The following is a 17,052-nucleotide window of genomic DNA, read 5'->3' on the forward strand; positions in this document are numbered from 1 at the left end:
CATCTGCTAGGATTCTGAAAAAAAAGCTTCTCCTGATCGAGTGGAGGTGGCCAGTTCCACCTGAAGAAGAGGAGAGATGCTTTCTTTTATTGTTCCCTTTGCTGACCTGATCCGTACCTCCAATGCTGGCAAATAAGTTTGCATTCAACAGTTTTATTAAGGTACAATTTGTATGCTATAAAGTGCACTTGCTTTAATGATTTTTTACTTTTTAAAATTTTTATATATATTAAAAAAATTTTTTTAAGTTGGCTCCACCCCCACGTGGAGTCCAAAGGGGGGCTTGAACTCATGACCCTGAGATCTAGACCTGAGCTGAGATCAAGAGTCAGACGCCCAACTGACTGAGCCACCCAGGTGCCCCAACTTTAATGATTTTTTTTTAAAGTAAATTTATAGAGGTGGGCAACTGTAACCACAATATAATTTTAGAATAGTCACATCACCCCAAAAAGACCCCTTGTGCCCATTTGCAGTAAATTCCCCAGCCCCCAGGGCCCCACTCATTTATTTTCTCTCTCAACTTGCCTTTTCTGGATATCTCCTGTAAATGGAATCATAAATATGTGGTCTTTTGTGCTTGGCTTCTTTATATAGAATCATATTTTTGAGATACATCCATTTTACGGCATGTCTCAGTATTTTATTTTTCAGTTGCTGAACAGCATTCTGCAGTGAGTTTTTCCCCTTCTTTTTTGCACACCAGTATGGATTCACGAGTTTTGATTTATTTCATAATTTATAGTCACTTGCAGTCATTCTTCTGATGCTCAAATGGTCACAAAATTGACCACCAGGAGTCCCTTGGAGCTGACTCCTGGGTCTATTTGACACCCCTTGCCCCATCAGTCTTCAAGCACTCCCTTCCCAGTGTAAGATGTCCCAGGAAGCTCAGAATCCCAGAGACCAGGGCTGGGAAGGCTGAGGGAAACCCTGGCCCATTTCTGTGGCAGACGGTGGACTGTTACAATCATGGCCCCCACAAACCATGCCTCTTGGAATCCATGTCCTTGTATGGGCCTCGCCCATATCAGCTCTGGGCTTGGCTGCGTGACCTACTTTGGCCAGTGGGACAAGAGCAACGTGATGCAGGCAGAGGTTTGAGCACTGGAGCTTTGGGACTTGCCCTCTTGGAAAGTAGCTGCTGCCATGAAGGAGACTGGGGCTCCTTTGCTCGGGAGGCCATGTGGAGAAGAGTGTGGGCACCCTGGCCCAGACTTGGAGGAGGCTGCTTGGACCACACAGGCCCAGTAGAGACCCCAGCAGAACCGCTCAGCTGAGCCCAGCCAAATTGGCCGATCTTGAGCAATAAAATGGTGACGGTTTTAAGGCATTACGTTTTTGGGCTGGCTTGTTACACAGTGGTAGATGACTGATTCCAAACCCCTTGTTGATCAGAGGGGAGATTGCAAGGGGAGGGGTGACCACCCCAGTGCAGACAGTGAGTCCGTGGCAGTCCTGGGATGGATGCCCAGGTCTCCTGAAGCCACGCCCTCTGTCCTTCACCTTGGAGTTGTCTGTATTTACATCAGCTCATGATCAGCGTCCGGGCTTCTGTTACACGAGACTGATTCCCGCACGGCATGAGGAGGGGTGCGGATGGTGAGATGGTGAGATCTCACACCAAGTGCTCAGAAAACAGTAGTTTGAATTACAGTATAAATGGCCCCCAGGATGTATACACAAATGTGAGAAGACATTCATTTGTTCACCAAGTATTTATTGTGCACCTACTGTGTGCCAAGCACGCTCCTGGCACCACATGGGCAATGGCAGATGTGAGAGCTGCCTGTGTATCTCTTTTCTACTCTCCGTTCAGGAACATCACAGTGGTAGCTTGGAAGTGGCCACAGGGGAGAGTATTCACACCACGGAAATCAGAAAATGCCACCAGCACAAGGGATGAGCCAGACGATTGGTCTCGAGGACTTGGCACCATGGTGCTTGTAACTCCAGACCCTGGCTTCTAGAATGTTCTGTTCTAGGAGACAGGCAATAAATGGCTCCTCCCAGAGGTTTTGGAGCCAAAACGTGACTTCTAGAATGGCTCCTCTCAACCAAAATGTCACTTCTAGTTTGAGGCCATTGGTCTTTTTTTTTTTTTTTTTTAATTTTGAGTAAACTCTACACCGCACGTGGGGCTCAAACTCATGACCCCGAGATCAAGAGTCACGGGCTCTACCGACTGAGCCAGCCGGGCGCCCTGAGACCATCTGTCTTTGTAACTGGCATCTTTGGGCTCCAGGAGTCCCACAGCCTCCACTGGAATGAGTTCCCTGAGGACGGCACATCACTGGTCACGTTCCCTCTTCATCCCTGATGCCCACTCCCGGTCTGGCACTGGCTGGGAACTTCGTTGCTAAAGTGAACGAATGAACCTCTCATCCAGCGGGCAGCAGCAGATACATTTTGGGGAAACAGGCCCAGAGATGGAGATTTTCCTACAGGACTTTGAGCACAAACCAGTGCAGGTGGGGTACGGTGCCCTGGCAAATGGGGGGACAGTCAAGAGCCTCACTTGTCCTCAGCTATAAACTGGGGGCATTCAGCACTGCCTTGCACAGTGTTGTGACAACAGTGCAAGTGACTAAGAGTGGGGCACCTTCCAGTTTGCTCAGAGTGATACCAGGGGCCCTGCTGGTCCACTTCGCAGCTCAGGGAGGAGGCAGGTGGTTCCTGCAGTCTCCCATGCATCTCCTTGCAGCACGCACATCCATGCTGCCCAGCTCCCTGTTCACTTGGCAGGTCGGACCTGTCACCTCTGCCATCTTTGGGACCCTTCCATGTGCTCCCACGCACATCTCCACCGGAAATGTCCTAATCGGCCACCAAAGATATGCACAATGTTCTGAGCAGCACTGTTCACACTCCCCAAACCCAGAAACACCCCAAATGTCCACCGAGAGTCTAATGGAAAATAAAGTGTGGTGTGTGGTGTGTTTACACCATGGAATGCTACACAGCGAGAGTGAACAAATTAGAACTAGAGGCCACAGCATGGATAAATCTCGAAAACACAATGCTAGTGAAAGAAGCCCCATGCAAAGGGTAACTCCTGTAGGATTCTGCTTATAGAAAGTACAAAATTCAGACCCACCTAATGTATGGTGTTAGAAATCAGGATGGCGATCACCCTAGGGTGACTAGACAGGGTGTCCGGGGCACCTCAGGTCCTGGTTTTTGGTCTGAGGGCTGCTTACATAGATGTGCTTTGTTTGTGAAACTTCATCAAACTGTACACATCTGATTTCTGGAATTTCCTATATGAATGTTATATTTTAATTTTTTTTTTTTTTTAAGAAGCAAAGCCCAACCAAACAACCAACCCACCCTTCAGAGCTCCGCTTTGTCCTCACCACGGGTGGTGGTCCTCAAAGTCTGGGGTGGCCAGGCCCCTACCGGTCCCCCTCGCCCAGCATCTGTCCCCCTCCCTATCTCTTGCCCTTTCCACCCAGGCACACTCTGGGGTCAGGACACTTGCTTATGCTGCTCTGCCAGGAAAATCCCACTCTGGATAACACCCTCTCATTTTATTTATTTATTTTTTTTTAAAGATTTTATTTATTTATTTGAGAGAGAGAGAATGAGAGACAGAGAGCATGAGAGGGAGGAGGGTCAGAGGGAGAAGCAGACTCCCTGCCGAGCAGGGAGCCTGATGCGGGACTCGATCCCGGGACTCCAGGACCATGACCTGAGCCGAAGGCAGTCGCTTAACCAACTGAGCCACCCAGGCGTCCCAACACCCTCTCATTTTATAGTTCCTTGCCCTTGTCACTTCCTCCAGAACACTCTCCCTGAGGTGAGAGGGCTCTGGAGTCAGATAGGCTTGGGTTTCAGGGGCTCTGTGTGTCTAGGCCTATTTGCTCATCAGTGAAATGGCTGCCAACCAGGGAGGGGCAAAGCAGCCAGGCTCAGGACAGCTGCCCTGTGCCAGGGAATTATTCTGGGAAACTCACAGCCCCCTCCTCACACCTCCTGCTTCTCACAGGCTAATAATGACAGCGCCTGAGGGAGCAAAGTGCAGGTGACAGGGAGACGGAGCTAGCTGACCCAGACAAGCCCAGGCTGGGCCAGGTGGGAGCTGAGTACAGTTGAGAGGGCCCTGGGGGCCCTTCTGGCTTGCTGGTGGGTTGAGCCACCACCATCCCCCCCTACCCCCGACTCCTCAGCCCAGCCCACGGTTGTGGCCCCCATGGTTGTGGCAGAGTGAGCCACTCTGGGCGGTGAAAACTTCTGCTTTATTCTCACTTCTCACAAGGACTTAGACTACTTACTGAGCACTTGTTCTAGCGCTAGTCTGGGCCAGGCTCAAACACGGGACAGGCCCTGTCTTTTTTTTTTTTTTAAGATTTTATTTATTTGAGAGAGAGAGTGCACACGAGAGCGGGGTGAGGGGCAGAGGGAGAAGCCGACTCCCCACTGAGCAGGGAGCCAAATGCAGGACTCGATCCTGGGACTCTGGGATCATGGCCTGAGCAGAAGGCAGATGGTTAACCGACTGAGCCACCCAGGCGCCCCCAGGCCCTGTCTTCATGTTGCTCAGGCTTCTCCACGTGTGGCTGGACCTACTTATATTAGAACCCCTAGAGCACATAGAAATGCAGACTCCACGGCTCTGACTCAGATCTACTGGATCAACCCAGGCCCCACTGGGACCCAGGAAGCTGCATTTCTACAAGCTGATCTTGGTGCTGCATGAAGTCAGAGAACCACTGCTTATTGGGAGACAGACAAGGAACCAGAAATGGTCCAGCGTGATCAGAGCTGAGGTAGAAGAGGAGATGCAACGGGAACCCAGTTGAGGCCTCTCACCTGGCCATGGAAACCTCTCAGTGAGAACAGACACTTGAGCCAGACTTGGGGCAGACACCTGAGCCAGGCAAAGAGGCAGGAGGGGAGATGCTTTCCACGCAGCAGAACAGCCTGTGCCAAGGCTAGGAGACAAGAGGGCCGGGCATCTTGGCTGAGCTGAGTAATTCAATCTAGCCGGAGAGACAGTGGGGGCAGGAGACGGAGAGGCGGGTGGGAAGGTGTGGCTGTTTACGCGGGGCCTTATGGCCACTGAGAGGAATGTTTCGGGGAAACAGGTGTAGGTGGAAAACTGGCTTCTTGTTTAAAATGCTCCCAAGATGCCTAAAGCAGAATAAATGTGACTGAATCAAAACATCTTTGTTAATTCAGTGAAAGAAGGAAGGAATCCTTCTCAACTTCAGTTAAGCTTCCATTCTGTAAAACATTTAGGGCACCGACTGTGGTTCGACTTAGGTTCCCTCCTCCACCCCACACACTTTTAACACAAGTGTTGTCGGCTTTGTGTCGTCGGTGAGTAAACGGATCTTTGGCCTCAGTGTACTCATAACTAAAAGTCGGTCGGCTCAGACCCCAACGTGCCGAGGCTGCCTCCCCGTCCGAGGGTGCGTTCTGACGGGAGCCCAGCTCCCGCCAGCCCCGGCCGGGCTTGGGGTACCGGGGAAGCCTCCACTCCGCGCAGGTCCCAGCCAAACCAAAGCTCCCACCAAACTTCAACACGCCCCCCAAGCTAGCGCCTGATTGGCCCGCCCTGCTCACACTGTGAGCCCGCTTCGCCTTGTGATTGGCTGTTCTGCTCTCTGTTGTGTGCTCGAACCCCCCTCTTTTCTGATTGGCCAGGCTCCTACCTGTGCTCGCCCTGGATTGGGCGCCGCCTCGGTCGGCTCGCATGCTCCGGGGCCCCGCTGTCTGATTCGCCGCTCGGGTCAGCCTCAGGGCCGGCACGCTAAATGGCTGCGCCGCTACCTGTATCGGCCTCCGATTGGGCACGCGGCGCCTCCCCGGCGTGATAGGTCAGGACCACCGCCCCCCTGGCTTCCCATTGGCTGCTCGGCGAAGCCCGGTCTCCGGGTAAGATGGCAGCGGACGGACAGTGCTCGCTCCCCGCTTCATGGCGGCCGGTGACCCTCACCCACGTCGAATATCCTACAGGTAAAAGGCGGCCCCGCCTCAGAGGACGCCTTCCTGGGGCCGGCCCGTCAGCCCTGGGCGCTCCGGCCCGCGCGAGTCCGCGGAGGGGGCGCCGGGGGACCGGGGTGGGAACTGTCAAATAGTGAGCCTTGGAGGGGTTCGGCCGGCGCGCGCGCCGCGCAGGCGCAGTAGTGCGGCGATGAGCTGGGCGAAATTGTGAGCGGCTCTTTCGCGCACTCTGCGGCTGCGCGGCCGGGCCGCTCTCCCGGGTCCCGGGACGCTGGTGGGCTGTAATGGGGCTGGGGTCTGCGAGAGGCGGGAATGGATGACTGGCCTGGACCTGGGCCCTTCTTCCCTGACCTCCCTTGGAGGCCAAGAGGCCAGACTCCCTCCTCGGCGTGCAGGGAGTGCTTCTTTCCTTCAGTCAGCGCTTTTAGGCTGCAAAGAGCTCCCCACTGCTGGGAGTGTGTAAACCGAGGCCGGGAAGCTATTCGTTGTTTGAGTACTTGTGCCACGCCCTGAGCAGGGCACTGCCCCACGACAGAGGGGGCCGTGTTAGGGGACTGGCAGCCCGTGGGATCTGACTTCTGGAGTTTCCCAATCAGATACATCTCTAGAAGTGCAGGTTTTTCCAGCTGAGAGGTCCTTTAGCGACCATTCTGGAGGCTAGTAGAGTGGTGCAGAGCTTGGGCCTTTGGGTCAGAAGTATCTGGGCTCCAGTTCAGGCTGAGGCCTGGTGCAAATGACTTCACCTCTCTGTGCCTCATTTAGTTCATCTCTAAAGTGGGACTGATCACAGTGCCTTCTTTATAGCGGTGATGTGGGAAATACTGAGTGCGATGCCTGGCACCCAGTAAGCATTCAGTATGTAACTGCAGTGAATATCACCCCACCTTTCCAGGATCCCCTCAAGCCCACCCCACCCTCCCCGAGTAGGATGATTGGGTGTTGGGTGAGACTGGGGGCCCCTCATTGAGCCCTGGTTGCCCCGAGAAGGGCCTGCTCATGCTGTTCTTGGTCGCAGAGTTATGAGTACCTGGCCCCGCTGAGGGCCCCAGGGCTGGATGCCTGGGAACTTTGACCCTACCTAGGTGTTCTCGGTTATAGTGGGGGCGGGGTGGCCCTGCCAGGCCTGTGCCCTGCCTGCCTGCCCACCATTTATGCATCATTCATTCAGCCAGTATTCACTGAGCACCTCCTGAGTGCTAGGCCCTGAGCTAGGTCTGGGTTTAGAATGGTGAACAGACTTCTGCCCTATGGACTGTGAAAAAAAACCCACTTTACAGGAGGGAAACCGAGGCCTGGAGAGGGGAAGGGACTTGAAGGCCTCAGCACTTTCATATTTCCCCTCCCTGGCCTCAGAGTAGCTTCTCTGAGCGCTCACAGACCAGAAGAAGGAACCTGGCGTTCGTGAGCAGCATGACACAGGCTGTGACAAGGGACCCTTTGCAGGGTCTGTGAGTGCCTGGAGGAGGGACCTGGGTGAAGCTGGGGGCCTCATTTGAGGTCTAGTCCCTTGTTAACTCTTCTGTGGCCCCTTTTGTGCCCTCACCACACCGATCCTTGCTTCCTTCGTCCCTTCTCTACTCATGTAGCGTCGTTTTTGAGCCTAGTTAAGTGCCAGGTGCTGTGCTGGGCTTGGGGGATTGAGCAGGGTGTAGCGACCCCATCCCTAATCTCCTGGAGCCTACTGTGGAGAGGGAGAGACAGATACCAGCTCCATAGCTACACTAGCGAGTGCATCCTGAGCCATGCCCTGGTTACAGATTCCCCCACAGACTGAGAGCTCTGCAGTGGCAGGAATGTGTCTTTTTTTTTTTTTTTGCCACTATGGTGGCTGCTTAATTTATGTTGCGTTAACCCATACGGCATCTCAGTTGGGGGAGCCTGTGTGTGCGAAGGTCCAGAAGTGGGACAGGGCAGGGAGCACTCAGGGAACTAGAGTTCTGTTCCTGGGGACTGGAGCAGAGGTGGGAGGGAAGCAGGGCCAGGACTGTGCGGGGCCTGATGAGCTGGGCTGAGGTGGGACTCATCCCAAGGGCAGAGGGAGCCACACAGGGGCTTAGATCAGAGAGTGGTGAGGCCAGAGTCTTCTATGGCATCTGCAGGAAGGCTCAAGGTCACGTTGGCTGTGGGCCAGGCCGTGGAGATGGTCAAAGGTTTTGGGGTGCAAGTTACTCCCTGTGATTACAACCCAGTGCTCGGGGCATCAGCTGGGCAGCTGAGAAACCCAGAATCTCAGAGCTGGAAGGGACCAGGCCATCATGTGGCTGAGGAGACGGGCCTATGACAGGTGAGGGCCTCACCCAGTGTCAGCTGCTGGGCCTGGGGCAGCAATGGCAACTTGTACCTAGTTTGCTGGCCCCTTCCCCCGTGCCAGTTCCCAGCCAATCCTACCGTGGGTAGATGTGAGTGAGGCCAGGTGTGTGACCGTCTCTTCAGACTGGAATCTGGGCTCAGCCCTGTGTGGGCACCTTCCTGCTCCCTGTGTGAGACCAGGCTGGTGGGGTGGGCCGTTCCCATGCTGGGTTCTCCCAACATGGAAGCATCCCTAGGTGCCAGGGCTGAACTGGTCTCGTGGGTCTTGCCACATCAAAGCTCCCATAGCTGTAGGACGTGGGTGCTAATATCCCCTTTTCACTGGCACAGGAGCTGAACCATGCACCATGCGTGCCCCCTGACCCTAGAGCGGCCATGCAGATGCCCTGTCTCTAATGGTGAGGGCACAGGATTCTGTGTCAGCCCTGCCCTTAACCAAGAGGGAGCGTGGCTCTTGTCTCTTGGCTTCAGTGTCCTCAGCTCTCAAAGGGGCTCCTGATCCCCGCATGGCCTCCTTTCTGGGCCTTGAGGAGGGTAGAAACAGGTAGAGCCTGCCATACTGGGCAGAGCAGCCTGTCCCCTCCCCTCACTTAGTCCCTGTCAGGCTCTGCAGTGTCCAGAGACTACCAGGTTCTGCCGGAGGCCCCGAACTTGGCTGGGGCAGCTTCAGCACAGCCCTGTGTTCCAGAGGCACCCATGTGCCTGCTGGCCTGCCTCCTGGTACGGGACCTGGCCTCTGAGGTCAGACCAGGCCGGGTTCAAATTCCTGCTTTGGCAGGGTGATGGGTTTACTACCTGAACCAGGTCAGAGACTTGGATTTTAGGCCAGACCTCACCTCTTTCTGGCTGTGTGACCTCGGGCAAGTCATGCAACCCCTGTGGAACTCAGTTTCTTCATTTACAGAATGGGGCCAGTGAGGGCACCAGCTTTAAACTTATGATCTATGAACATGAGGGCCCAGTGAACAGACACCGGCACATCATGCCCATGACTGAGTTGGTGAGGTCAACTGGTAGACTGAGGCATCCACAGCTGCCTGGTCCTGCCCTTTGGGCCCTTCTGGGCCTCCTTTCTGGCTCAGGCCCCACTTGACTTGCTGGGCGCTGGCCCCTCTTCTGATTGCTGTGCTCTGTCCTCATCCTCTTCTCCCTTTATCCACCCCAGGTGATCTCTCTGGCCACCTCCTTGCCTACCTGAGCCTCAGCCCCGTCTTCGTCATAGTTGGTTTCGTGACCCTCATCATATTCAAGCGGGAGCTGCACACGGTAAGTCTGTCCCTGCCCGGCCCTGCCCGGCCCTCCACTGCCCCCACGCCAGGGAGGGGGCGCTGCACTGCTTCATCCTGGGTGCCCTGCTTTCTCTTTCCTGCCCCCGCCTTTCTTGAGGTGTGCGGGGCTTCCTGGCTGGGTCGGGCTTGTTCACTAGTTGGGCTGGGAGGTTCAGGTAGATGCCACAGTCTCTGGGCCTGGGTGCTGACCAGCAGGCACACAGAGGCCCAGCTGACCACACATCTTCCTGGCAGATTTCATTCCTAGGGGGCCTGGCACTGAACGAGGGGGTCAACTGGCTGATCAAACACGTCATTCAGGAGCCACGGCCCTGTGGAGGTAGGGCCCGGGTCGTGGGGCCTGGGGGGGGCCGTCCCCCGGACAGAATGTGACTGGGAGGCCTGCAGCCTCCCATCCCGCTCTGTTCTCTCTCTCCCAGGCCCCCACATGGCAGTGGGCACCAAGTACGGGATGCCCTCCAGCCATTCCCAGTTTATGTGGTTCTTCTCCGTCTACTCCTTCCTTTTCCTGTATTTAAGGTGAGGTTCTGCCCTGGCCGGGGTGGCCCCGAACTGGCCCAGGCTGGCCTCTGCCAGGGACTCTCTGTCAGCTCTTTGGACACCCCTGGGGCTTGGCCTCTGTCAGGGTGGGAGGAGCTGCAGCCAAGGAGAAGGTGCCCAGGCAGCATTTGGACGGGACCAGGGGCTGGTGGGGAGGCCTGGGCTCCAGGCTGGGGGCTGAGGCCGTCTGACAGGCCTGTTTTCCCAGAATGCACCAAACAAACAACGCCAGGTTCCTGGACTTGCTGTGGAGGCACGTGCTCTCCCTGGGTCTCCTCACCGCGGCCTTTCTAGTCTCCTACAGCAGGTACGGAGGGAGGGAGAGCCCCTGCCCCCTGCCCTGCCCACTGGGTTCCTGCTGGATTCGTGGTCCCTGTTGGACCTGCGTATGGACCCGAGTCCCAGAGGCTGTAGAGCAGGGCTGGGGAAGGGGTCCCAGGCCTCTCATTTTAAAGGGCTAGGACTCTGCTCCCCCTTCCAGCCCAGTCCTTCCTCTCTCCTCCGGGCCGAGCCCACAGTTCTGGGGACACCTGCACACATCCGCCGTCTGTTCCCTGTGTCCCGGAGGAGCTTATTGAAGACAAACTCAGAGCTGAAGGCTGGACAGAAGGGAGGCAAATCCCAGCCGAACCATCCCTTCACTTCTGTGGTTGGGGGAGCAGCTGTTGGAACGACCATCTCCTTCTGAAAGTAGATCGGAGGCTGTGTGTTCATAGGAGTCTCTCCTATCTGTGTGTGTCTCCCCGTGTGCACGCACAGGTCCCTGGGAAGCCAGCGCTTGGGCATGGGGGGATCGTGCAGGCCTGTGCCCAGCTGGGTCTCATGAGCTTCCCTCTGTCCTTGGCCCAGGGTCTACCTGCTGTACCACACCTGGAGCCAGGTGCTCTATGGGGGCGTTGCTGGGAGCCTCATGGCCGTCGCCTGGTTCGCCTTCACCCAGGAGGTCCTCACCCCGCTGTTCCCTAGGATAGCAGCCTGGTAACTGCCTCCCGGCCCTGTGGCTGCCCCACCCGCCTCTGCCCTCAGCCTCTAGCTCCCTGGGAGGGCGGCCCTAGTGTCCCCGTCTCTGGTGGGCATGGGCTGTGGGCCCTGCTTGCCTGGCGTCCTCCTCCCCCAGGGATTTCTTCAGGCCCAGAAGCCAAGGGGCCACCCTCTGCACCTAGGCTCTCAGGGATTTAGGAAGCAGCCCGAGGCCTGCTGGGCTGTGTGTACCGTGGGGCAGCGCCCCTGCCTGGGTATCACACAGGTGACACATCTGGGTCTCTTTGTGGCTCCTGGGTCACAGGCCAGGCAAAGACTCTCTGAGCAGTGGGGGAGGGTGCATGGCCAGCCCTGGGCACTGGTGGGGGAGTTTGGCTTGGTGATAGGCTCATGCCCTGATGTGGTCCTGGCTTTCTGGATGTCTGTTTCTCCAGGCCTATCTCTGAGTTCTTCCTAATCCGAGACACGAGCCTCATTCCCAACGTACTCTGGTTTGAGTACACGGTAACCCGGGCAGAAGCCAGGTGAGTTAGGGGCCAGCAGTCACTGGGTCCTGGCTCAGTGGGACAGAGCCCCACAGCGCCCACTGCCCCCCTGTTTGGAGGGCTTCCCAATAGCCAGCCACTTGCCTCAGCACTTTTCTTGCACTACCTCATTGAACCTTCCTCTGGGTCCCATTTTACAGCTGAGAAGCTGAGGCTCAGAGAAGAGAGGAGGAGTTGCTTGACTGGGGACTTGCAGATGGTGGGTGTGGGAGCTAGGCAGGGAACCTGGCTGTCTGGCCCAGAGCTGTGCTTTTAGCCTCTGTGGCCCAGAACGAGAGAGCTGGGCAGCTAAGATTCTCAGGGTGGCTGAATGTGGATACTCCTTGGATTTGTTTAGTCCAGATACTTTCCTACAGATGGGTAAACTGAGGCACAGGGAGTTGGGGCTGCCCATGGATGCATAGCAAGTCAGAACAAAGCTGGGCTTTAGAGCCTCCTGACTCAGCTCTCCCTCTCCACTCACCCCAGATCCTGGGTGGGGTTCCAGCTGGGCTGGGGAAGGCCCTGTTTCTTCCCAGGTTCAGAGGGAGAGCTGAGGTGAGGTGAGACTCCAGAGTAAGCCTGGGAGCTGACATGCTGGTGAGAAGAACCCTGGGGCAGGCTGGGGCCCGGTGTTGTAGCATCTGGGAAATGTGTCTGGGGCATCATGGTCCAAATTATCCTAATGAGCTTAAGGGTAAAGCCCGGGATCCATGAGGAAAGGGGATTTGAGGGGGTTAGGGCAGGCAATCCCATTATTGCCCATTATTGATGGAAGGGCCCCAGCTGGCCCAGGCGCCCCACCTGGCCCCACCTCGCTGGCCGCCACCTGCTTTCAGCAACCAGGATTTCCATGTGCACCTGCTCTGGCCGGGCCATGGGCTAGGGGGTAATACAGAGGGAGACAGTCACGGTAGGCAGGGGAGACATGAGGAATGAAGCACCTGTCTGTGCAATCTGTGTCCTGGGCCTGAGAGCTCGTGACAGGATCCTGATGGCGGGGAGGTGCCTGGGGGAGGAGGCAGACCTGAGTGTGGAGCAAGAGTGGGCCTGTTGAAGTGGGGGTGGCAGAGAGTGTGCTCTCCGCAGAGGAAGCAGCACCCTCAAAGCTTCTAAGGCAGGACAAAGCTTGGTGAGTCCACCAAACAGAGGCAGGTGTGGTTGGAGCCCAGGGGACAAGGGGACAGAGCAGGGGATGAGGCTGGGGCCACATCATGCAGGACATGTGGGCGCAGTTAGTTTTCTGAATTTTACTTATTTATTTATTTATTTTAAAGATTTTATTTATTTATTTGACAGAGACAAAGCGAGAGAAGGAACACAAGCAGGGGGAGTGGGAGAGGGAGAAGCAGGCCTCTGGCCGAGCAGGGAGCCCAATGCGGGGCTCGAGCCCAGGATCCTGGGATCATGACCCGAGCTGAAGGCAGACGCTTAACAACTGAGCCACCCAGGCGCCCCGAGATTTCTGAATTTTAAATGGGACTCTAGACAAGTCCATTCTCCTTTCTGAGCCTCAGCCAGCCCCTCTAGAAAATGGGGGAGATTGTCCTTGCTTCCCTCAAGTTCCTGGGCCCATCGTGGATATAGCCATTTCCCCAACCAGATACTCAAATCCCCTGTAGAACATCCATCAGTAGTTCTACATTTGCCTACACAGCTCCAGGTGGAGAACTGTCTTTTGTCTGTTTCGGTTAATGATAACAGAACCCTGCTTGTGTCGGCTTATCTGTAATCCCCAGCATTAGTCGGATTCCAGCCAGGTCCCTCTGGCCTCAGGCCTCATCCCCAGCCCACCTCTGCCCCAGTGTCTTGACTGGGTTCCTGAACTCCAGAACTGAGACATCTGGGTTACAGACCCAGCCTGAGACATTGATCCTCTCTGGGATTCCAAACCCCAGGTGCCACGGCAGGGAGCTCTGATTGGCCCAGTTTGAGTCCGGGGTGGGCAATCACCCATTTTGATGGGACTATGGATAAGGAGGGGACACCTGAGGGCATGGCTCACTGAATGCCAGGGGTCCCCTCATTTGACCCCTAAGCATCCTGACATTTGACCCCCACCCCCGCTTTGTAGGAACAGACAGCGTAAGCTGGGGACAAAACTGCAGTGACTGGTGAGTGTGGCTGGGTCCAGCCTCCAGATCTGGCCTGCATGATGCCTTGCAGGATGGACAGAATGACAGACAGAGGGATGAAGCAGAGACCTCTACAGACCCAAGTCACCAAGTGGAGCCTTTTTTTTCTTATTTTAATTTTAATGAACAAGGTGGACCAAAGGGCCGAGCCAGCCCCTCAACCCAGGACCCTGGGGGGCCTGCTGCCAGGGGGCCACACGGCCAGAGACCCTCGCTGTGCTGCTGCCAGCCCCTGGTCGGGCGGAAGGTGCCCTGGGCACTGGGGTGTGGTGTAGAAGAGGAGGGCTTGCGCCTCTGGTCGCAGGGCCAGGAAATCCAGGTGGCGTGAGAAATACACACTATTTATTTTGGGGTTTTGTCAAAGGCAGATGGGCTTTTGGAGACGGGGCCGGAAGAGGCTGCCTGCTCTGCCGTGGCTGGCCTGCAACAGAGGAGGGGCCGAGGTCAGCCCGCCCGGGGCCCAGGGGACACGCCGCCTCGCCCTGGGCCAGAGAGGTGGTGTGGGGGCCCCGGTGGAGGGGAGCACCCCCATGCCCTCCCTGCCACCAATGCCATTCCAGAACCTTGTTCAGTGTTTCCTTGTCTGGGGGGCGGGGCCCCGAGAGAGCGCGCATCTGGCGGCTGCTATCATTGTGCCCTACCCGTACCGACCCTGCACCACAAGGGCTTTCTCCGGTCCCCTGTCCCCAAGACAATGGTCCCCTTCTGACAAAAGAGCCTGCACATGTGGGTGAGCGAACCCAGGCTGTTTACAGCTCTTTTTTTGTCCTGCCATCCAGTAGCAGTTAGTTGTCAAACTCTACCCAGACAGAGCGCAGAGGAAGCAGGAGCCGGGTGAGGGGAGCGGAGCTGGGGGCGCCTGATGTCTCTGTCCTCCCTTCCCCTCCCCTCTGTGTGCTCGGAACACTCCCTTGTCCTTCTTGACACCCTCCGAGAGCCTGGGCGCTTGCTCGGGCATCCTTAAGCCTGTGTCCGGGGTGTGGTCGCACAGGTCCCCACTGTCCAGTGTGGAGGGCGGCTGCTCCTGAAGGGACCCGACCTCTGAAGTCACTCTCAAGTGGAGTTGTGGAGAAGAGATGCTTCCAGACTCTGGAAGTTTCTAAAACTGAACCAGGCTGCTCGGGACCTGTGTTCCATACCCCGCCCCCGACCCTTTTTCTTTGTGGAGGTTCCTAATCTGCTGCTGAAGCACAATATTTCGGTGCTTTCTTTTCTCATTTGTTAAAGACAGTGTCCAAAAGCCATTCCAGATGCCAGGACCAGGGGCCTATTTCTGGGGAAGGTTGGTTAGTCCCCACGTTTTCCTCCCCTTCCTTTCTTATTTTTATTTTTTACTTTTTGCCTGAGACAAGCCAAGTGTGAGGTGGTTTGATTTAAGAAAAATCAATGAAATTGTTTACTATTGTTTTAAAATAAAACCTTGAACTCTGGCGGCTCGAGCATATGTTGCCTGAGCTCATGAGAGGAGACTGGGGGGTGGCCGTGGGGACATGCGACCCTGAGGGGCAGGGATTATGGTTAACACCATAAAATCATAAGCATCTCCGAGACATCTAGTCCCTTCCAGCCCCCAAACCTGGGGTTTGAACAGTCCCTGTGACATTTCGCACCAGTGTCTGAGGAGACCTCGCTGCCTGCTGTTTAGCCGCAAGTTGCCCCTTCCGGCGGTCCTGCTCCGCCCCGCCGCGTGGTCCCGGCTGGCTCTGGCGCTGCCCTCGGCCTCACTGCCCCCTCCGTGGGACAGCCCTTGAGGACTGGGCAAGCGCGCCCTTCCTAAGCCTCTGCCGCCCCCACTCCCTGTCTAACTCAGTGTCTTGCTTTGGAAGATACGCTGCAGGCTGAGGTGCGCGTTTGGAGGCCTTGGGGGAGTGCCATGGGCATCAGGTCATCCCCAAGGGCTGGCCCGTGGTAGGGAGTCTACTCCTTCCTTGATCCACGCAGCAGGGATGCAGAACGACCACCCTCAGTCAGGGTCAGGGTGAACCAGAACTCTCTGTCCTCACATGAGCCTGGAGGTTGGGTTTGGATCCCTGCTGGGTCCACAGAACCTTGACATTCAGTTATGTTGACCTCACCCCAGGTATGTGGCAGAAGCAAACAAATCTCTGGAGGAAACTTCATCCAAGACTTGAGTTATTTGTGTACATAGTTTTTGAAGATTTTATTTATTAGAGAGAGAGAGAGAGCACAAGCGGGGCCAGAGGGAGAGGGACAAGCTGACTCCCCTCTGAGCACAGAGCCTGACACGGGGCTCGATCCCAGGACCCTGAATTTGGACCTGAGCCAAAGGCAGACGCTTAACCAACTGAGCTACCAGGCGCCCCTGTGTAAAAGGTTTTTAAATTATGGTGCACAAAACACAGACCGAGACGGCCAGGTACAAAAGGAAGTGGGGCCATGACTGAGAACTAGCAGAAAGCAGGCGACGGAGGCAGACCCATAGATACCAGATTGATACTGGAATGATCGGGCACAGACTAAATTGTTCTACTGTTTTAAGGAAATAAAAGACAAACTTGAAAATATCTGTAGGGGACAGGAAACTAAAGTGAGATCTGGCAGATGTTAAAATGAATCAAATGTGAAAAATAGAATAGCTAAGAAACAAGAACCCAAGGCAGACTGGACACAGTTGAACAAGCAAGCTGGAGGACAGGTGGGACAAAATCCAGCAGGCAGGGAGGAGAGAGGAAAGGGGTTGCCCAGTGAGCTCTGGGGGTTCCCTGAGTCCCAGGTAGACTCGCTGCCTTTACCCCCATTGACAGCTCCCCGCCCCTGCCCACCATCCGCACCTTTAGGCAGCCCAACTTGTCCTGTTCAGTCTGGGCCCCAAGCCTAGCTGACTCTACTTCATACTTGATAAACATCTTTCAAATGTCTGTCTCGTTCCACCTGCCAGGCCGCTCTGGGTCCAGGTCCCTCCCTGGAGACCGTGAAGCCTCTGCCCATGGCTCCCTCATCCGCAGCCCAGCCAGGCCCCCTTCAACCCATTGCTCAGCATCTTCCTAAAACACCATTCTCACTGTCTTGGGAGATTCCCCCTGTATGGGGCCCTAGGTGGTCTGGCCTTCACCTCACCTGGCAGGCTCCAGCCCCTGCACTTTCCCAGTGAAAAAGCCCAAAGCAAGTTCATGCCAACCTGGACAAACTTTTAGGGGATCTAGGTAAAAAACAAGTAATCTTTCATTCATTCATTGTGTCACAGTTTCGATTTTAATAATGTATTGCACAAAATTTATTTATTTACAACTTGTATCTTTTAACCTTCAGATTAGCTTTTTTTTTTTTTTTTTTTTAAAGATTTTATTTATTTGTTAGAGAGCG

The 17,052-nt window shown here is 55.6% G+C and overlaps 1 protein-coding gene across 2 annotated transcripts; it reads left to right on the plus strand.

Moving 5' to 3' along the window:
* The first annotated feature begins 5,834 nt into the window (after positions 1–5,834).
* Positions 5,835–15,158, plus strand: DOLPP1 (dolichyldiphosphatase 1). Of its 2 annotated transcripts, XM_036110221.2 has the most exons (8): positions 5,835–5,961; positions 9,425–9,525; positions 9,783–9,867; positions 9,968–10,067; positions 10,297–10,395; positions 10,938–11,066; positions 11,504–11,593; positions 13,668–15,158. In XM_036110221.2, the coding sequence occupies exons 1-8, from the start codon at positions 5,886–5,888 to the stop codon at positions 13,702–13,704; spliced, it is 717 nt and encodes a 238-aa protein (XP_035966114.1). In that variant the 5' UTR covers positions 5,835–5,885; the 3' UTR covers positions 13,705–15,158. The 2 variants fall into 2 exon arrangements, with proteins under 2 accessions (XP_035966114.1, XP_035966115.1); XM_036110222.2 differs by lacking the exon at positions 10,297–10,395.
* Positions 15,159–17,052: the final 1,894 nt, after the last annotated feature.

This window comes from Halichoerus grypus, chromosome 14 (assembly GCF_964656455.1).
Source record: "Halichoerus grypus chromosome 14, mHalGry1.hap1.1, whole genome shotgun sequence".
In the NCBI taxonomy this organism is placed as follows: Eukaryota; Metazoa; Chordata; class Mammalia; order Carnivora; family Phocidae; genus Halichoerus; species Halichoerus grypus.